Source organism: Mesoplodon mirus (genome assembly GCF_964341445.2).
Source record: "Mesoplodon mirus genome assembly, chromosome: 1".
Lineage (NCBI taxonomy): Eukaryota > Metazoa > Chordata > Mammalia > Artiodactyla > Ziphiidae > Mesoplodon > Mesoplodon mirus.
Genome location: NC_138976.1, coordinates 230,392,310 through 230,414,084, shown reverse-complemented (window position 1 = coordinate 230,414,084; position 21,775 = coordinate 230,392,310). Strand labels below are relative to the sequence as shown.

Sequence of the window (21,775 nt, the reverse complement as noted above, 5' to 3'; positions counted from 1 at the left end):
TTACTGTTCAAGTTATAACATATCAGAACTATCTTATAAAATTATAGCATTAATTTTTCTTTTCCTTTTTTTTTAGGTTAGCTATTATTTTCCTCTAAAAACTTTATGGAGATCATTTTTTGCTGCTTTAGTGGCTGCATTTGTTTTGAGATCCATCAATCCATTTGGTAATAGCCGTCTGGTCCTTTTTTATGTGGAGTATCATACACCATGGTACCTTTTTGAACTGTTTCCTTTTATTCTCCTCGGGGTATTTGGAGGGCTATGGGGAGCCTTTTTCATTAGGGCGAATATCGCCTGGTGTCGCCGACGCAAATCCACCAAGTTTGGAAAGTACCCTGTTCTCGAGGTCATCATTGTCGCAGCCATCACTGCTGTGGCAGCCTTCCCTAATCCCTACACGAGGCTCAACACCAGCGAACTGATTAAAGAGCTTTTTACAGACTGCGGCCCCCTGGAATCCTCTTCTCTCTGTGACTACAGAAATGACATGAACGCCAGTAAAATCGTTGATGACATTCCTGATCGTCCGGCAGGCCTTGGCGTATATTCAGCTATATGGCAGTTATGCTTGGCACTCATCTTTAAAATCATAATGACAGTGTTTACTTTTGGTATCAAGGTAGGTGCGCCTGTGAGGTGATACGTAAGTAGTCTTGGCGTGTTCAGAACTTGTATGTGGAACGAGAAATGAAAGTTTTATCTAAAGATGGTTGCTTCATAAATGTAGGCTGAAAAAGTTATCTTTTGGGTTCAAGTTTTAGTAATGAAAAGAATTTTTTAGGATATATTGTTGAACATGGTATCTCTTGCTGGGTTAACAACTTACCCCAAACCCAGCAGCTTAAGAGAACCGCTTACTGTGCTCTTGTTGTTGGGTCAGTAAGATGGGAAGGTCTCAGCTGGGCATATCGTGTTCGTGGTCAGTTCCACGGTTGTCATCAAGACACGGCTCGGCGGGTCATTTCATAGCCATTCGTGTGTCAGGCATCTCAGAGCCATTCGTGTGTCAGGTACCTGGGCTGCGCAGGTTCAGACAGCTGGGCTCCTGCGCTGTCTCTGGTTTTTCCCTGTTGGTGGCCTCAGGGTGGGTAGATTCCTCACATGGTGGCAGTTCAGGGTCCCCAGAGCATGGTTCCAAGAGGACCATTTCTAACCCAGCCAAGGATGTCCTGCAGCACACCTCCTGTTGAGTTCTGTTCCTCTGTGCGGTCACAGAGGCCCCGGGTTCAGGGAGGGGACGCACACTTCTACCTCAGAGTGGGAAGGGGTGTCAGAGAATTCATCATCATGTTTTAAAACCATTTTTAGTAGCTTCCTGTTGCTGCTGTGACAAATTACCACAAAACCACATACATTTATTACAGTTCTGGACATCAGAAATCCAAATTGGGTCTCCCTGGGCCAATTGTGAAGGTGCAAACAGGGATTCACGGAGGTTCTGGGGGAGAGTCCGTCTTCTTGCCTTTTCCAGCCTCCACGTGCCTTGGTTCCTGGCCCCGTCCTTCATCCTCAGAGCCATGGCTGGTCAAGTCTTTGCTTTATCTCAGCATTCTGACAGGAACTCTTCTAAAGCCTTCTTTCACCTTTGAAAAGCCTTTGTGATTACTTCAGGCCCAGCCACATCATCGGGGTAATCTCCTGTTTTCAGGTCAGCTGATTAAACAGCCCTGCGGCGGACCGATTCCCAGGAATTCGGGTGTGGGTGTTTGTGGGGAGCCCTTGCTCTCCCTCCTGTATGCTGTGGGATGTTGGCTGGAGAGGGCCCTGTGGGCTCAGAGCTCAGTCACTAGGCCTGGGGGCACCAGGCCTTTCCACCAGGGGTTTCAGGCAGCTAGGCCTTGTGCCCCGGGACATCGCTTCTTTTGAATTTATGAAAGTGAGAAATAACATTCATCAGTTAGTGATTTGCCAGAGATATAATTCTTACGATCGTCAGTGATGTGTGTGGGAATCCGATGTCTGTCCTTCGGACCCTTGTTCTTTAAAGGCCGGCCCCTGTGGCTGACGCAGCTGCTACCATTCACTAGTGACACACCACCGTGAGCCACGGGAGGACAGCTGCAGCTCAGCAGACTGCAGCGGCAGCAGCCTTTGAACCACACTCTCTCTCTTCTGTTGTGCTCTGCCTTAGTCCGCTGGGCATAAGGGTTAAGGCATAGAAAAGCCGTGAAGTTTCCCCTTTTTTCATAGTGAATCAAGTTAGAAGAGCCACTAAAGCCCCCCTTCTGCAGGGAGTTTGCTCTGTAAATCCAGCTTCTCCCGCGGAAGCCAGAGGCAGCGGGCAGGCCGCCAAGGCCCACGTTGCCCTCCACTCTGGCCGAGGGCCTACCTGGTGGGAGAGTGAAATGTTTGTTTTGATCCCTTCTAGGTGCATATTCTTTTCATGACCTGACACAGTCGTCAACACGTATTGCTCTGTGCTGGGCTCGTTTCGTGCCTGGCAGGTTGGATTTGTTGGTCTTTTAATATTGGTTAAATAGTTGGTCTGTACTGTTCCTGGTTTCCTCACTAAATTGAATCAAGAAAACTGTGTGCCTTTTAATCATTTCATGTGTGTGTGTATGTAAGGGACCGGCATGAAGAGACCCCTGAGCTAAAGGAGAAATAACCCTTGGGTCACCTTCTCTTTGGGCTGGGGAGTGTGGGTTGTTACTTTGTAACTGAGCTGGTGGGATTATTGCCCTGACAGTTACAACAAGGGTTTGCTGTAGTTCCCTTTGCACCAGGATTTTGCGTTGTGCCTCGAGGCTTAGACCGTCGGTCTGGAGCAGGCGTGCAGAGGACGTGCCTCACCGAGCTCTTGCCCCGTTGCAGGTCCCTTCCGGCTTGTTCATCCCCAGCATGGCCATCGGCGCGATCGCCGGCCGCATCGTGGGCATTGCAGTGGAGCAGCTGGCCTACTATCACCACGACTGGTTCATCTTCAAGGAGTGGTGTGAGGTCGGGGCCGACTGCATCACCCCTGGCCTTTACGCCATGGTCGGCGCGGCCGCGTGCTTAGGTAACGGGGCCCTGCGCGTGCGCGCGCGTGTCTGTGGCTGAGAGAGGAGCGGGGTGGGGGAGGAGGGCACGGCGAGGCGTGTGGCCTGTGCGGCACTGGTTTTCATCTCGGCAGCCCCTGCACACTTGTTCATGCAAAACCGTAGGAGCAGGTAACATCTTTTTAATATCGCGTGATGCTGTAAGGCAGAAAACATCTCACTACAACAGAGGCTTGATTTGAATCCTGGCCAAGGAGGTGTTTGTTTTTTCGTTGTCGGGGTGCTTGGCTTACCTGCAGCCCTTCTAGCGTGGTTCCTGGGTTAACACTGAGCAGAGCTTCGGGGTACCTTTACTCCGCCTCTGCAGAGGCTCCCCGTCAGCCTTAGTAAAAGGTCCTTTGCAAGGCTGCCTCCATTTAAGATGCATTTACAGCCGAAGGAAAAAGCTAACTAGTGTTCTAAGGCAAAGAAAAGCAAAATGTCTGCATTACATTCTTAAGAGTCTATTTCTTGTCCTCTTGGACATGAAAAATCATTATTTTATTTTATATTTAAAATGTCAACTAAACTTTGGTTATAATATTTAATTACAACTGGTATTTTGACTCAGTTTTGTTCAGTGAGCCGGAATTGTGTAGTTATTGATCTTCTAAAGTGTAATATTAAAGGAAAGTGTTGGGAATAATCGTTTTCTGCAGAGCAGCAAGCAGGCATCCACTTGGTGCTGAGCGTCGCGGGTGCGGTGGGCGGTACAGAGCGAAGTGTGAGCGTGGGCCCTCCCCTCACGAGACGCGGGTGGGGGACAAGGCTCCAGTGCAGGAGCATCGTCATGGGCCCTGCGGGCGTCCAGAGGGCGGGTGGTGGCAGGGGCTCTGGAAGAGGAGCAGGGCTTGAAGGAGCCACGTTTGTTGAAGAGGAGAGTGATGTGCAGACAGCGGGTCGGGACGGGTGAACTCGGCACGCGGGGGGCTTTGGAGAACCCGGCAGTGTTGAAGTAGAGAGTGCATTTTGGGCACTTTGGGAAAGAAAGGTGGATTGGTGAGAAGGAGGCAGTGACTTATGTCAGGATGAATTTCTATTTGGAATTGGTCAGATCCGTGGCAGGGTTATGGCTTTGCCATTTTTAGTGGGATGATTTTGGGAAAATTCCTTTACTGCTTGATTTTTATCTTTCTTATCTTTAAAATGGAAATAATAACTACTTATTTCCTACAGTTGTTTTTGAGGATTATGTAAAATAAAATGCATATAAAGCTGTTAGCACAGTGCCTGGTAAAATACGTGCTTGGTTAAAAAAATAAAAGCCTTTGTAAACCACCTAGGGCATCCCTGGCATAGTGTAGATACCTAACATATAGTAGGTTCTTTCTCCCTTCTATTTTTAGGTTAAAAAACAAAAAGGAAGAGGTTTAGCTTCACACAGTATCAACTGACAAGCCTTGGTAGGTTTTTGAGCAAAGGAGCAACATGGTGAAAGTAGCACTTAGGGAAGATTAACCTGGGGACATGGCTTATAAAGTGGGTGGAAGGTAACGGGAGGTTAGATGAAACAGTATTCAAATTCAGGAGCTGAGACTTGAGGGTGTGACTAGGTGGGTAATAGAGAGAATACTGAGAAAGGGGCCCCTAGATAGATGTTTGCAGAGCACATCAGCTGGGACTAGGTGAGAGTCTAGATGTTGGGATAGAGTAAAGGGATGAACCGGGAGTGGCCACTGGGTTGTCAGGAGGAATGTGTTATCTGGTCCTGGAGTTGGGGGCCGGGATGGGAGCTCTCTGGGGAAGGAGAGGGGTTTGGCTTTGAGTGTGTGGTGGTTTCTGCGACAGTGGGTCCCCCAGAGTCTTCCCAGTTGGAAATGAGACCAGCATAGCCGGAAGATAAGGTGTGGATAGCCAGAGACACGGGACAGACACAGCGTGGGTGGAGGGGCCTGGGTCAGGGAGGCCTCAGCAGGGAGCAGGGTTCACAGTGGTGATCTGGTAGGTACCTGGAATAGTTCAGGTGAGTTTTCTAAGCGGGGGCATTACACTGTTAACAGAAACCGCAAGGCGTCAGAGTGTTTTATTCATTTTGAAGAGATTTAGAGGGGAGAAATGTATTAATTTAATATTCTACCCACGAGTTTAATTTGTAAATTGGTAGTAAACAAGTTAGCTATGATGTGCTTCACCAAGTTCTTTAAGGATTAATTGTAAGCTTTTATAGCGGTGGAATTACATCTTTGTGATAGCACTAAACCAAAATGGCAAACTGTATTAGTCGGTCAGCTGTGCTTTTTTTATCTGAAGTAAACCAGTTTTAAAATGTTATGATAATAGTCTTCTGTGTTATGAACAAAGAAGATTGTTTTCTCTAGATCTTATTAAAATAGCGATGATCCTTTGCACTAAGTTCCGTTTATAATTTGTGTCCGCCTGCCTAGTGCAGAAATTCTCCCACCGTGGATTGGTGAGGACCCTGCCCTTGCTGACCTGTGGTCTTATTTTTTTCAGGTGGTGTGACAAGGATGACTGTGTCCCTGGTGGTCATTGTTTTTGAGCTCACTGGAGGCTTGGAGTATATTGTTCCCCTGATGGCCGCAGTAATGACCAGTAAATGGGTTGGAGATGCCTTTGGGCGGGAAGGCATTTATGAAGCTCACATCCGGCTAAACGGATACCCTTTCTTGGATGCAAAAGAAGAATTCACTCATACCACCCTGGCTGCCGACGTCATGAGACCTCGGAGGAGTGACCCTCCCCTGGCCGTCCTGACCCAGGACAACATGACCGTGGATGACATAGAAAACATGATTAACGAGACCAGCTACAACGGCTTTCCTGTCATAATGTCCAAAGAGTCTCAGAGATTAGTGGGATTTGCCCTCAGAAGAGACCTGACAATTGCAATAGGTACCCTTTTAAAGAACTACACACACATATACGTCTATCTACGGCTCTGTCTGTTGGTATCTAGATACCTAGGTGGACGAATATAAATATGTAATAGATTTCTGAAAGAAAGGAAAGCTATAAAATTTAATTGGTTGGGTTCGTGGGGACAAGTGGTGTATTTTAAGTCTCGTAATATCTTAGGTGCTTTAGGAAGGGAATTTACCCTTTTCCGTGGGATGCTTTCCAGCTAGATACTGTTTTATCTTTTGACTTGGCATTGTTATCAGGGACTGGAGTCCGGCTCTTTCTTTTCTCACTCAGATAAGTCTTGTTGACAGTATTCATAATAGCATGTAATATAAGGCCTTAGTAACTGCCGAGGCATACAGCTAATACCTTCTTGTAGTTAATAAAGTTGGCTTATTTGAATGCAGGTTGCTGAAAATTCCATCATCTTTGGTCTGTCTCATGTCAGATCCGTAGGGTTTTGCTTTTTCAATTTTTGGATGTAGATTTACAGTATTAACTTGTAATATATAGTTTAAAGCAGCGGTCCCCAGCCTTTTTGGCATCAGGGACTGGTTTCACAGCAGACAGTTTTTCCACGGACTGGGTGGGTGGGTAGGGATGGGGGATGGCTCAGGCGGTGGTGCGAGTGATGGGGAGCGGCCGATGAAGCTTCATTTGCTCATCCGCCCGCCGCTCACCTCCTGCCGTGCGGCTTGGTTGCTAACAGGCCGCGCACCGGTACTGGTCCGTGGCCCAGGGGTTGGGGACCCCTGTGATAGAGGGTATTTTCGTCCAGCCACTCCTGGTGTTCAGTAGAGGACTCGGAGCTGAAAATGTAGAGCGTTCAGCCTGTCCCCAAAGGTCATTCCTGTAAGCCAGTCACCTCCCTCCAACTTAACCTCTGTGGCCAAAGGGTTGTAAAATATTTCAGTTCTTGAGCCATTTGAGGAGGGAAGGCTAGATGGTGTAGATGGGCAGCATATCTCAAGGCAAACTGGAAGCTCTCAGTTTACAAGAGCTATTCAAGCAAAAAGAGGAAAGAAAGAAAAGAGCCTATGCAGAATATCCAGTTCAGCTAAGGAAAGGCTGCAGCTTTGGGAGACTTGCTCAAAGCCTAGCATTCCCTTGAGCTAATAGACTGGTAGTTGTCCGAGTGGTCAGAGTGTGTGTTAGACGTGGCCGCGTTCAAGTGTTTCAGCCTCTGAGCCGTCACCACGGCCGACCTACAGTCAGAGAAAGTTTCGCTGTTCACTACGTTGTAATAGTAAGCAAAAAAGAAAAGGGTCAGAATTTTGGAATTTATGTAGAAATTTAAAGGAAAATAAGCCCAGGTTTTTAAAAGATAAAGTGGTAAAGTTAAGAATTATTTATATTCCCATTGATTCTGTGGACAGATTTTTAAAAGTTGATTTTATTACTGTCTTGAGAAATAGACCATTGGGGACCAGCAGATAATGTCAGTTTAAGGGAATAGGGGTACTTTAGATGTGTGAAATAGCAACTCATGTCATCAGAAGGGTTAGTCACAGCATGATTTTTTTTAACATACCTTAAATATTTGCCAACATATATTTTGGTAAAGTTTTAGTTTTTGAATGGGAGAAATAGACCTGTATACTAGAGTTTTGTATATAATAGTTTATAGATATTTATATAAAATAGTTTATCAAAGGACCTAAAGGAATGCTTGAATAAGTTGTGAACTATATACTGTCTGGGGGTAGAAAACTCAAGATTTTAAAAGAGCAGTTTTCTCCAAATTTATTTATAAACTCGGCATTAAATTTTATGTTATATCGTTAAAATTTTTTTTTTAGTTTCTTTTTTTTAATTTAATTTTATTTTTGGCTGTGTTTTATTTATGTTGCTGCGCGTGGGCTTTCTCTAGTTGTGGTGAGCGGGGGCTACTCTTGGTTGCAGCGCGCGGGCTTCTCATTGCAGTGGCTTCTCTTGTTGTGGAGCATGGGCTCTAGGGCGTGCGGGCTCCATAGTTGTGGCACGCGGCTCAGTAGTTGTGGCTCGCGGGCTCTAGAGCACAGGCTCAGTGTTTGTGGCGCACGGGCTTAGTTGCTCCGCGGCATGTGGGATCTTCCCGGACCAGGGCTCGAACCCGTGTCCCCTGCATTGGCAGGTGGGTTCTTAACCACTGCGCCACCAGGGAAGTCCCTTTTTTTTAGTTTGTATGTAGATAGTACATTCACATAGTTCAAATTTGAGAAGATTAAAAGTTTATAGTGATGAATTGCCATACAGAGAAAGAAAAAAAGGTATATAGTGAAAAGTCTCTCACCCACGACCTCGTAATCACCAGTTTAGCTCCGTAGGCAGCTGTCCCCTTGGCTTCTTACGTTTTCTGTAGGTATCATTCTCTGCCTGTGTAAGTAAGTGTATACGTTTTCTCCTTTTTTAAAAACAAGTCATAACATGCTACCCAATACGTGCTGTTCTGTGTCTTGTTTTTTTCACTAAGCAATGTTTTCTTGTACATCTTTCCAAATCATTTTATTTTTAACAGCTACACAGTACTCCACTGAGTGGATGTACTGTGGGATACGTCATGATTTTTTAAAATCCGCTTCCCGCTGATGGACATTTAAGATGTTTTCAGCCTTGCTATGATAAAAATTGCCGCCTCACATATCTGATAACCTTGTGTACTTGACGTTTTGCCTATGCAGATGTAGGGAAATACTAGAAATGGAATCGCTGGACCAGAGGGTAGTGCATTTGCAATTTTGTAAGGTATTTCCAGATTGCATGAAGTCGTGGTTCTGCCATGGACTCTCACCAGGAGTAGATGACAGTTTACTGTGTTAAAGTTTAGTCCAAATGGAGAGACATTTCTCCTGCATTTTTTTGTCCAGATGTAAAAGTGAGGCTGAATGCTTTTTTATAGATTTGTTTAAAATGAAGCATATATTTAATACTACATTTATAGTGTGAATTGCATCATCTTTCCTATTTTCCACCTTAAGGTATAAAAGTGTACTTGCTCCTTTCTGATTACGTGCTAGGAGCTGTGAGCTTTACAGGGAGATTCTTAATGCGTGAGAACTCGAATACCGCCGACGTGTTGAACACGATTAGAAAGGTACATGGCACGGTGACAGTTAGGCTGCTCCCCTCGTACTTTTCTCCTGCTCCCTCGGGAGCTTCTGTTCAGAGTAAAGGTTTAGCTTGTGCACCTGGGAGAGAGGATCTGCTGAAGGTTTTTCCCATGGCAGTATTATTATCTGCCTTAGACTGTGAAACAGTGTTTACTCAATAATCCGAACTGCAGTACGTGGACCAGCCTTTTGTTTATCTCTTTGTGGGAGTTAAAATTAGCTTTGTACCTGCTCAGGTAGTTGAAGCACCATTTTATGAGTATAGAGACTTTTTTGGTTTCTAAAATTAATACAAGTGAAAGAGCTGTAGATCCCTGGGGGTGTTTTTGGGATCTGCCACCACCAGGTTTCACAGAGCAACTGTCATACAAGCTAACAGCACCTCCGTTCCTCCATTCACAAGCCCCTAGCCTGATGCTTCTACGGGCCAAAAGCAGCTTCACGAGCATTTTCCAGAAGTCATTTATGTCCGTTGCTGATGGGCTTTCTTCTCCTCTGTGCCCTTCTCGTGCTTCTGAGGTGCTTTAGGGAGCCCCAGCGCTAGAACGGCACTGACCGTGACCGCACAGTGAAGCAGGGCCTTGCTGGACGGGAGGAGGAGAAGGCGTCGCGGTGTGTGTGTATGAGCTGGGCTCACTGCTCGTGTAGGGCTGATGCTTGTTATTTTGGCTTACGTATTTCTGTGGCAAAACTCACGTTCAGAATATGTTCAGTATGACAGATACGATATTTGTACGCACAGCTTTGGATTCATACTAACGAGGAGTGTGAGCTCTCTCACTTCGCTTGTGTATTCTCTCCCTCTCGTGGGAATCCTCTCCTCCCCACGGCCTCTGCCCCTGCTCTGCCGTTTTCTGCGTCTTGGCCAGCTGTTGTCTCACAGTTTGAGAGGTGGCGGGGAGGAAGTAGGCACAGGACAGGAGCACTTGAGGCGGAGCCCCGGAGAGCGGGAACGAACGGAGCCTGTGCAGATAAACCTCGGAAGTCGGTCGGCGTCCGTTACGTGTGGAACTGTACTTTCAGCCCACCTCATGACACACCTGGAAAATTAAGCTTGAACATCAGAAAAGAGGAAGAACTAGCTGGCTCACAGGGGTAGGACAGACAGCACGGTCCGGGCAAGGATGCGATTCTCCCGCTTCCACGGCAGGAGGAGTGGCCCGCGGCCCAGGCAGGCCGCTCGGGGGTGCGTTCCTGCAGTCGGTGGTAATGTCGTTACTTGTGTACCTTTAAAAGCCCGTATTCCCAATATGCTTCCTTGTCCCCCAAAGTTAGGCCACAGCAAAGAAAATTATACCATGATAGAAGTATAGCACACGCATTTTATCTGCATGAAGATGATTTGTTATTCGTGGATTCTAATTCTGTGTAACTTAAGAAATTGCTAAATGGCTTTTCATTCGTTTTTTTTCTCTTGGTTAGGAAGATGGGAAAAGAAAGAGGGGAACGAAAGGATACGTTTACTTATTGTTTTAAATCTCTGAATAAGCAGGTTGTCCTGAAAACAAAACAAACCAAAGAAAACCTACCGCTTTTTAATTTTTGGTCTTCTCTGTCTCTTCAGAGAGTGCCAGAAAAAAACAGGAAGGGATAGTGGGCAGTTCCCGCGTGTGCTTCGCACAGCACACCCCGTCCCTCCCAGCAGAGAGCCCCCGGCCACTGAAGCTCCGCAGCATCCTTGACATGAGCCCATTCACGGTCACGGACCACACGCCCATGGAGATCGTGGTGGACATCTTCCGGAAGCTGGGCCTGCGGCAGTGCCTGGTCACGCACAACGGGTGAGTGTGCTCGGCCGGGCCGCCGCCAGCCTGCGGGACGCTCTGGGGGGCCCGGGCAGCCCCATCACCCTCCCGGGAGGAGGGGGGTCCTCGGAGTCCCACTTACCAACGGCGAGCAGAGTGTCAACTGCCAGGTCTTTGCCAAAACAGGAAGTGACATTTGTCAGGGGCACTTCGCAGCTGCAGGGAGCCGGGGCGTCCTGGTGTGGGCTGGGCGGGGCCCGGCCGGGGGCCTTTCCCCTCTTAGAGGGCGGCGGAGCCCGCGGCCTGGAGCACCGCGGCGCCCTGTTCTCTTTTTGTAAGTGTTCCATGGTTAGAGTATTCATCTCCAGTACAGTAATAGCTTTCTAAATGTTTTGCTGTTTACTCTTTGATTTATCGCGTAATGAGGGAAAGCATATATAATTAAACGAGGTTTGTGAATTAGATGAAAACCTTTTGCAGACGCTTTGTTTCTGCTTTTCCGTGGTCTCCATCCACAAATCTTTTGAATAAGGAGCTGGCAGATGAACACCAGTGCACTTAAAATGTATAAATTGATTTCTCTGCCCTTTGCACGTAAACTTTGCACGTGTTTGCCCACGGTAGGAGTGTGGGGAGGCATGGCCTGGCGGGTGTCAGGCAGCGTGGAGACGCACTGCGGGCCCGCCCCGGCGCACGGGCCTCAGCCCGGCGTCCCTCCCCTGCTCCTGGGCTGGCATCTGCCTCCTGCCCTTTCTCTCCGGGCCCCTTGATCCCTACTGTGTGGCTCTTCCTACTTGGAATCCTCAGGCACAGTGTTTTACCTGCAGGCGGATGACAGCAAGGCTGGACTGTGTGTAGGCGGGATGATTCCCCTGCGCCGCGTGAGGCTCCTGGAAACACCGCACACTTACAGGACCCAGCGGTTTAACAAACAGTCCCGTAGGGACAAAACACACGACCCCTCTGTAGAGAAAGGAGGGAAAGTGAACACCTCCCGATGGGACACCTCCCTCGAGTTTCTCATTTACCTCTCCGGCCCCCTGCACAGAGGTGGTCGTCGAGGCTGGGGAGATGTGTCCAGGCACGTGATCAGCACGGCGTAGCTTGGGTCAGGTAGCCTTCCAGCTCGGAAGCCCAGCCTCTTGCTGCTTTACGTGGAGATTGACCGATAGAGTCTGTCTTCTTTCTTTGTGATTCCTTAAACTGCTATTTTCTTGGACAGTATATTAGCCTGTATTATAGGTTAGGAACAGAAGCAGAAAGCTAGAGAACTCGATCCATGATTGGTGTTTCCACTGTGCCAACCAGTTAAGATTAAGTCTAGGTAAGAGGAAATAAGTCATTGGAGGGTTGCAGCTCTTGATCAAGGGCAGGGAGTCCGACGATCAAATGCCACAGATGCTGATGGGAGAAGAGGTGTATGTTGTGAAATAACTACTTTCTTCTGTTTAATGTTTGATTTAAAGAGTAATGGTGCCAGACTTCATTGTTTAAAAAGCTTAATAAGTACACGCTAAATGGAGTACCTTTTCATGGAGGTTTGGGGTCCTTTTAGTATTGAATGGCTCGCTTGGAAGCCTGGTGGAGTGAGTTGGCTTATTGAACGTTGACCTGCTCTGTGCTGCTCTCTGTGCCTGGCGTGGCTTGTCCTCCTGTGTCTTAACAAGTGTGGATGTCCTTCTGCAGTCCCGGTGGAGCACGTCACAGGCTGTGTGGGTTCATGCCCGTCGTGCACTCTGCTGACGGAGTTCAGGTTCTCAGCAGCACGGACGCTGGAGAGGAGTGAAGGGGGGAGGCGGGGGACAGCTGAGGAAGATCTTACCTGATCCGGCCTGTTTGTAAGAAAGCGTGGGAGGGGGGGTGGCTTTTCATGTTTATTGGCCTTGATTATATTTTCCTTACTTATGTCCTTCAAGGAAAATAGACTGGTAGATAAAAGAAGAGAGCTCATCTCTTCTGCATTTCAGTGGAGAGTCTAATGGTCAACATGTTACAGTTCATGCTGGGCCCTTTGAGGTGGAAAATAACTGTTTATTTGGGGGGAAGAAGACCTGAGGAGCCTAGACTCTGAGATGCAGGGAGAAAGTGAGACTAGGCGGGTGTCGGTCAGCGTTGAAGGTTCCCCACGTTGTGTATTCTGATTAGCAGAATTTCTCAAAATCTTTTAGTCTTGGTGGAACCAGCAGGATGTTAACTAGAATGGCTCAAAAAAGAGGTCCGTGACCATATGCGTTTGTAAAGGGTTGGATTAAATACAGTGGAGGTTCTTTACTGTGGAGCTTCTCAGAGGGGGGTGAACAGCAAACGTGGTTTTCCAAACGTGCACCCTTTAGGGGAGGAAAACGGGCGCAGAGGAACTCCTGGGACTGGTGTTTCTTGGAAACCAGTATTGATACTTGGGGAAGATGCTGGGTCACGCCCTGTTCACTCTCAGGTCAGTGTTCGCCCCCCCACCCCCCCGCCCCAGGGAATAGAAAATTGTTTCCTACGTGAATCCCATTTTGCATTGATTTTCCTTGCACTTCTGAAAGTAATAAAGCAGCACTGAATTTGCCCTTATTACTATCAAATCTCTTTTCTCCAGTAACTAAAGAGAGGAAATACGTGTATTTCCTCCTTTTTAGGGCTGTTACTTGGTAAATACGAAGATTACTTTAGAAGTCTATAAATTTGCCATTGTATCTTTAATAAATTCGTGACTGTCCTCACTGTGTACCTTGCGGTTTGGCAGACGTTACTAACATATTAACTGAAATTAATCATTGCATGTAACTGGGTGGAAAAGAATGAGTAAGAACTAAACTGCGATTCTTTTCCTGAATTGTCAGGATGCTCACATTTCTTGATTCCAGCTATAAATGCAAGTGAATAGATGGTTTTTGTCTGTTTTACCTCAAACATTTTGTCAGAGAAGAACATCTATTGAGTTAGTGTTTATTTTATGTAGTGCATTTTTTGAGCTTTTTGGAGGGAAACTGGCTCCCATGCTCTGAGAACTGTTCAGTTAGTTTGTCTTTGTTCTTAAGGAAAAGTACGTTATTTATTTATTTTATTTTTTCGCGGTACGCGGGCCTCTCACTGCTGTGGCCTCTCCCGTTGCGGAGCACAGGCTCCGGACGCTCAGGCTCAGCGGCCATGGCTCACGGGCCCAGCCGCTCCGCGGCATGTGGGATCTTCCTGGACCGGGGCACGAACTCGTGTCCCCTGCATTGGCAGGCGGACTCTCAACCACTGCGCCACCAAGGAAGCCCAAAGTATGTTATTTTAAAACATAATGAGAAAACATTAGCAAAGAACCTGTTTCTGCCTTTCCCATTCCCTACCCTCCCTGTTTGCCGCCCCGCCCCGAGCATCCCCCAGGGACAGCTTTATAACTGACATCGGTGGGGGACCAGAGCCTTTGACTGAACGAGGTCCCCTGTGACTTCTTCGGGAAGTCAGGATGGTCTGAGGCAGTGCCATACAGAGCTGACTCAACTGGATCACAGGGACATCCAGTCACCCTGAAGGGCACGCTGAATGGGCTTTCAGAATTCAAAGATGAAAGCTTTTTAGGGTTCTTGACATTCACCGTCTGTATTGCCATACATTGTAGTTGAAGTCATTCACTTCCATTATAAAGCCAGTTACCAGAATTTTGTTTTAATGATTAAAAAGCAGTTGAATTATTTTCAAGTACCCTCATGAGAATTTGTTCATCATCTTGCTTGATGTTATAATAATGATATTAACCGAGAAATAATCATTATTTAGAGAAAAATGTATAAAATCAAAAAATCATTTTTATTAAACTTATTTTAAGAAGCAGAATGTGGCAGGTCCTGAAAATCAGGGAGCTCGTGTATTAGTCAGCTTTATTTAGTGTGCGTTTTCTTTCATTTTAATTCCAAGTAATAGTGACGGGGTTTCTTAAGTCTCTTGACGGGCAAGAGGCTTGGAGGCCAGAGCCTGAGGAGCCTGAGCCGCCTCTGCCTTTTCCCCGGCGGGGTGGGCCCAGTGAGGAGGGCCGCGGGCGACATTTCAGAAATGAGAGAAACACTCTCCTCTGTGGGAAGAATGCAGAAAATGAAGCTCCATTTCAGAGTTTCGTAGCTGTGATGGATGCTGTTTCTTTGTACTTTTTTGTAGTCATCGTCATTGTGAGCTTTTGATTTTTAATTTAAAAAGGATAACCACCCACCAGTGTTTCAAATAGGATCATGTCACTTTGGAAAGTCAGTACAATTCGTGCAGTGGGACCTGGGATTTCAGATCATTTTTGTGTTTGTTTTCCTAAAGCTCATGAAAGCGTTCTTATGGTTCATGTTTTAATTTTTTCTCGCATTCTCTATCACTATGATTGGAAGCCCCTCCCGCCTCAGTTCTCCCGCAGTCATTAGCATCACGTGGTCTGTTGCAGGACCGTCTTGGGGATCATCACCAAGAAGAACATGGTAGAGCATCTGGAGGAGCTGACGCGGCGCGCCGAGCCCCTGGTGATCACGCAGCTGCTCCCCAGACCCGGGGGTGGGGGGCGCGCTGTGACGTGACCGTGCACCCGGGCACACGCCGCCAGACCGCCGGGGCCGAGGCGGGAACCTGGGGGCCGTGACCCTCCCGCCCCCACACGCCCGCAGTCTGTCCGCGAGGCTGGGGGCGTGTCCAGGCCCCACCGTAGGGAGGGCCAGTGGGTCCCACCTCCCGTCAGGGTCTTTCCTTGGATTTGGGGCTGTAGGCAGTTGGTCGGTGGACGAGCGGACCCTCTTGGACGTTCTTGCGGCAAATACGTGCCCTCGAGGACAGCCGCTCTGCTTACAGTGTCCCCCAGCCCCGCCCCGTCTCTGTCTTGTTCCCTGGTCTTTGGCCGTCTTGTGGGGACTCTGGCTCAGACGTGGTTGTCATGGGCCTCCGTTCTCTGCCGTACCTGCAGAGCCCTGGGGCGTGGGCCCCGGTGCCCTTCGCAGGCTGTTTCTAGAACGCTGTCAGCAGCTTTGAGAGCCATGTGCGGTGGTTCTGACTGGCTCTCTGTCCCAGTGGGGTCATGACTGGAGATGATTTTGAATCATCCGATAAGTGGCCTGGCTTTGGCCGTTACTGCCTGGAACTGTCTTGCCCTGCAGTTGCCATCCCTCCGTGAGACCTGTCCCAGTCCAGCACCGACCAGGCGCCCCTGTTGTGCGCTAACCCTTCACAAGTGTTTCATGCATCCTTTTTTAAAAAAAGCTACTAACCAGAATAGTAAGTAGCTACCCATCCACTCTGCTTTCTGCTTCATCTATAATCATCTTTCAGGACTGCTTCTTGACGTTTTCGCCTATCTTTTAATGTAAGCATTAACAACTCAGACTTTCATAAAAGCACTGTATCTGAACTTTTTTGACCAAAATCAAAAAAGGAAGACATTGATGACTGTACTAGAAATTTGGGTTGTCTCAGAGATTTATTCTTGGGATTCTGAAGTTTGGGATTGAAATTCTGTGTTGACCATTTTATATGCATTTTATCGCAATTGTATTTGCTTTCATGTAGATTCTGCATACAACTGGGCAATCCTTAAGTTATTTTTTTAAAGTTAGTTCATTTTGGCTTTAAAAAAAGCAGAACACTGAGGGGATTTGGTCATCAGACACGTCTTTCTTGATGCGGTGGGAACACATCCTCCTTCTCAGGTGGGGTCAGCGTCCTTTTCTGTTCTACATCCTCCCGTCTTTGTCCCTTTCTCGCTGGCACACGTTACTCAGAGTGGCTCTGCTTCAGGGGGGCCCATCCTCAGTCTCGGGGAAAGGACACCGAGCTGTTAGTGACGTCGTACTCGCTATATCCAAGGATGGGTGCTGGGTATTTAATTATCTTCACCGATAAAATGCTTTTAGAAAATACAGACTCGGGCTGCTTGCTTTGCTGTACTCCTGTCAACAAAAAGGGTTTAGCTGTGGATTTAGCTCCTCTCTTCTTTTCCGGTTGATTTTAACGGCAGCCTTCTGTTTATCCTTTTCAGACGCCTCCTTGGTATCATCACAAAAAAAGATATCCTCCGTCATATGGCCCAGACGGCAAACCAAGACCCCGCGTCCATAATGTTCAACTGAGTCCCGTGACGTCAGAGGGAGAGGAGGCCGGGGAGGAGGCCCGCCTGCTGAGCAGCGCCGCGCTTTAACCCCCTTCCGAAAAGGAAATAGAAAAGCCGGGCTGCTGCAACGTGGTTTGCAGTCCTGCTGGTGGAATGGGGGAGTTGTTTGGGGAGGGAAAGGAGGGAGAGAAGGAGGCCGGTGAGTATCTCCCGTCCCACGAGGGGGCCACGTGGTCTGCTGTCTGCGCTGGATGCGCTCAGCCCGGGGTGCGGCCTGGGCCTTCCTCCACGGGGAGGGCGGCCGAGCCTGACCCCGGCCCCCGGCCTGCTCTCCAGCACCGCGGAGACGTGCCTGTTCCGGGAGGGATCCCTCTGAATCGAGCCATCTCTAAGACTGCAAGGTCTTGCCCTTTTTTAATCAAAACTTTTCTGTTTAACTCATGAAGTGTACAGTTAAGGCGCTACCTTTCTACATTCCGGACGAGCTTCTCCCTCTCCCCGCCGCCCCTCTCTCGCGCGCTCTAACAAAGCCTCTGTAAGTTGGTGTGCCCTTTGGAAGCAGTCCTTTCTCATATTGAGATGTACTGAGGTTGTACTGAGGTTTCACACAGAAGAAGGGAGTGTTTCTTGTGCCCTTAACCCTGTAGTTTGCCCCGCCACGAGATGCTCGGTGCAGTCACGTGGGCGCCGACAGGGGCCGTGGCACCGGGAAGACCTCCACGGAGGAGAGACGAGCTCCCGCTCGGGTGCCGTGTGGTTCAGAACCAACGACGGGGAACTTGACTTGTGAGGATAAACAGTTTTCTTTTTGCTTTTTTTTCCGCCCCTCTCTGACTTTATGGATAATGTGACCTGGTCGTATGCAGATTTTCTGTTTCTAAAACTCCTATAATACACACGTACTGTTGAGCGTAAGGAGACAAGATGCTGCTTCCTTGACAGTGACGAGAAGGAAGAATTCTGTTTAGCTGCACCTGGTATGAGTTGCATGTTTAAACACTGGAATTTTCTTTTTCTTGAAATTAGATCAGTCTTTTTCTTTTCTTTTCTTTCCTCAAGGTGTTTTACTGCTGACACTGAAGAAGAAATGTAATTCATAACTTGCACTAAATGTATATTTCTTTCTTAAAAATTTACCGTTCTTATTTATATTTTTATGGATTAAAATTTATAAAATACAGATCAGTTAATATCTCACTTAAGTAATTTTACCTTTTTAATGTGATTTTTGTAGACTAATTCAGACTTAGAAATATGGAGATATGAACAAAGTTTACAGTGGGAACAAGGGTTTAAGATGTGGTTATGGTTATTTCTCTGTGATCAGATGTGTATGGAAACCTTTTCTGATCTTTCACTGCCATCCCCTGGGTTGTCTTCTGACCTGTCCATTTTGACTCATTAACTGGAAGCTGAAACACTACATATTATTTTGCAGATTAAAACCAAAAGTTAAATACTGTTAACCTTTAAAAAAAATGAAATGAAAACAGTAGAATTGCAGAGGTGGCAGTTAAAACGTTAATCTGAACAGAACCTGTGAATCTTTGCATAGGTCGCGTCCAGGTGTCCAGTGACGTTTTGAATCCACACTGCACTTTTTTGCAGGATGAGTTGAAAATGTACTGGGATGTGTTTGGAATTGTGGGTTTTGGAAATATCTGACTTAATCATGGTCTTAATTCACTATTGGCAAAGGCAGTTTACTTGAAGCACTGGCCTAAAAGAGGCAAAAATGAATTTTTACGGGCACATTTTCTGAAACATAACTGGCAATGAGCTGTTTTTACATTCTAGCAGTGGTTCTTCACTTCCTGGTTCTTAATATATCTGTAAGATCTGTGAGATCACGGAAGATCTTTACGATCTGGAAGGTTTATAAGATCATGAGGCCAGATTAGAGTGACAGTTGAGAGCTGAGCAAAATGTTAGGAATTTTGCGAGACCTTCTGAGTTTTGCTGTCTGCCTGCAGTTAGTGTTTTGTCCCCGTTCCTCCCCTCTTGGCCGCCTCCACGCTTTCTTGCTGGTGTCTGGAGGGCAGTCCTTCCTGAATGATGGTCCTGTGCGTCTCCTCTCGACCTGTCATCCGTGCATTTGCCCCCGAGAGGCGCGGCCTCACGAAGTCACACGTGGCGTGGATTTTGTCTCCCACGTTTCCTTTCCGATTTCAGGTCCTGCTTCAGAGACTGACATCTCGGGCGGATGCTGATTTTCTTCTCGGTGTGTCCGCCCTGCTGAGACAGAGGAGGGGGGCCATGTCTCCAGTGCGCTTGTGGTTGTCTGCGTCACTCTGTTCCACTTTTCCTTTTGGTACGTTGGGGTGTGTCTGCTTTTCAGCCAATGGAGGGAACACTGGAGACCATGAGATCCATGTGCCTGGCTCATGGGCGAACAGATTGACCGATGTGGGTGGAGCGCCTCATTTGAGTACCCTTTTAGAGAAGGTATGATGAGAATGGGCAAGGGTGTCAGCATCTCTTCTTATTCAGCATTGTTTTCAGTTTTGGCTCATGAAGAATGCTTAGTTTGTTAATCTGTGATGTTGCCTAGAGCTGTATTTATCTGTTTTTATTTATACTCATGTAGTAAAGCTGCATATCATTACAGTAAAAATGGTTACTGTGATGAGTCAATCAGAAACTCTATTAAAATCTGTATGACTGTGTGTGGTTTGGCCTTTGATTCCCTCTGTCACTGCCCCCCGCGGTCACAGCCGTGGTGCAGCCGAGGCGCCCGGCGCGCAGCCTCGAAGCTGGGGGAGGGTCGTCCCGCGTCTCTCGCGTTACAGGGCCGGAGCGACAGGGGACAGACGCTGGGGTGACAGCGGGTGGACGTGCCAGCGATGGGGTCGGCAGCGTCTGTGGGCCCGCAGAGAGGTGGCTCTCAGTTTGCTGTCACACCCCTGAAAGGAGACGCGTGAGTCAGCGGCACCGTGTGAGTTTAAGAACAAGTGTGGAGGTTTGCTGAGAACTGCCTGCGAGGAGGTGGTGACGGGTGCGCTGTGGAAAGGCCTCCGAGGTGTCCGGCGGGAGGAGCCCGGGCCCCACGCGCCCGGTGGGCCTTGTGTCGTTGCTCAGCACGTGCCGGAGCACCGACTGTGTGCTCAGCGCTGCTCCCTGCTCCCCAGGCCTCCCGGCACGCGGGGTGTCAGATGCCGACACGTGTCTGGTGGTTGCCGAGCACGTGTGTTTACGCGATCCCGGGGACCGCGCGCTGTCCCGGCCGGTGACTCGGGTCGGGGGGGCACGAGCCACGGGGGGCGGGGATGCTGGTCGTGTCCGAGGGGCAGGGTTACTCGTGAGCGCACCGTGGGGGCGGCAGGCTGACGCAGTTCCCCGCGGGGGGAGGAGCCACGCTGAGCACGCGTCCCGAGGCGGGAGCCCCGGCAGGTGCGGACGGCAGGTGGTGGGGGCGGGGCTGGGGGCGGGGCGGGAGAGGAGGAGCAGGGTGGGCGGGGCAGGCGTCCGGCCGCTCTGTGGGTCCAGACCGTGGGGCGGGGCGGGGCGGGGCGGGGCGGGGCAGGGCGTGCGGACCCTCGGGACGTGCAGGGCTGGAGCGGGGTGCCGGCCGTCAGGTCTCCCGGGCTTCGGGCCAGGGAGCTCGGAGCACCGGCTGGGTTGGGCGAGGGCGTCCGGTGGGCGGTTGTGTGTCTGAGGTCCGTGTTCGGGACGCAGGCCTGACCTGAGCCTCCTCGGGGGCAGGACAAGGCCACCGTGGGGTCGAGCGGCCAGGGCAGCGTGAGGCCGGGGGCAGAGGCCCCTCGTGGGAGAGCTGGGCCGCCCGGGCGCGTGAGTCACGGTCGCCGACAGGTGAAGTCAGTGAGGACGAGTCGGCCCCTCGGACGTCACCGATGACTTTGGCCGGGGCAGGTTCAGCGGGATCGGGCGGCCGCAGTGTGACTGGAGGGAGTTCTGCGGAGACGGGAAGGGGCTGAATGCATCCGGGGCCGCCTTGGGGAGAGCGGTGTGTGATGGACGGTGCTGTGTTGTGAGTAAGCTGCTGTTCCTGGTGGTGTAAGGACACCGCGGGCCCCGACGGAGGCCCTGTACCAAGCCCACGTCACCAAACCGCGGCTCAGTCCCTCAGCTAAGGGCAGGTCGAGCCCCCCGGCAGCCTGGAGGTGCCCGGTCAGCACCAGTGAGGTCATCCGCCACGGGCCCCTCTGTCCCCCGCAGGTAGGTCACCTGAGCCCCAACAGGGCGCCGTCTCCCCTTGGGCCCAGGAGGGCCGCCCGTTTTCCACAGCCCCTCGGACCCCCTCCTGCTCGCTGGATGGGATGAATCGCTGAACACAGCCAGCAAGGTCTTCGGGGTTTACTCAGTTGGATTTTGCTTCTTTTAAGCAGTGGGGATGTTTGAGGGAGACTCACTGTTCTGAGAGCGGGGGGGGGGGGGGCGGCCCTTGAGTAGCAGGAGGGACTCCAGGGGGCGGGGAGCAGGTTGGACAGGCGGCCTTGAGCGGGAGCTTTGAGCTGGTGCGAGGGGGTGTGTCCTTGTGGAGACAGGTGAGATCACGGTCTCGGGTGAGGTTTATTGCTTCCGCTTATTTTCTTGGGTGAATCATTCTACATGTGTTAGAGGTTAACACGGAAAAAACTTTTCAAGCTCCAGGTGTGAGCTTAGCTAAATTTGAGCTAGGTAATGATTTTGTTAAACTGATTGGGTCAAGGTGCTTTATTCCTGAAAGAGCCCAGGTACTTAAAATGAACAGGAAGGCAGGTGGCATTTGGAGGCCGCAATAGCCATTGAAGAGTAGATAAAAATATCTGGTAAACGAGGTTTCAAAGGACTGTGCCTTCAGTGCAGGAAAAAGGTGGAAAAAGGAGTGCTTGGTGTCGGGCTGGCGGGAGGAGCTTGTTCTCGAACGGCCGAGGCTCGGTCCTTGGAAGGCCAGTCCCTCCTGAAACGCGCTGCCAGCCCTCGGACACAACCGCTGGGCTTTGAGACTGGAGATGTGTCTTTCACAAGACTCTTGTCCTCAGGAAGCTCTGTTCACAGCTGTAGCAT

The 21,775-nt window shown here is 49.3% G+C and overlaps 1 protein-coding gene across 7 annotated transcripts in view; it reads left to right on the top strand.

The window, feature by feature from the left end:
- The window catches only part of CLCN3 (chloride voltage-gated channel 3), an 85,432-nt gene extending 65,998 nt beyond the window's left edge, over positions 1–19,434 (top strand). For 5 of the 7 annotated variants that reach the window (XM_082625083.1, XM_082625079.1, XM_082625082.1 and 2 more), the window contains 6 exons: positions 77–622; positions 2,818–3,004; positions 5,478–5,876; positions 10,539–10,755; positions 15,119–15,194; positions 16,697–19,434. In XM_082625083.1, coding sequence (XP_082481209.1) covers positions 77–622; positions 2,818–3,004; positions 5,478–5,876; positions 10,539–10,755; positions 15,119–15,194; positions 16,697–16,855 — 1,584 coding nt within the window. In that variant the 3' untranslated portion in view covers positions 16,856–19,434. The remainder of the gene's footprint in view (positions 1–76; positions 623–2,817; positions 3,005–5,477; positions 5,877–10,538; positions 10,756–15,118; positions 15,195–16,696) is intronic. The other 2 variants (XM_082625084.1, XM_082625085.1) reach the window with 1 other exon arrangement.
- Positions 19,435–21,775: the final 2,341 nt, after the last annotated feature.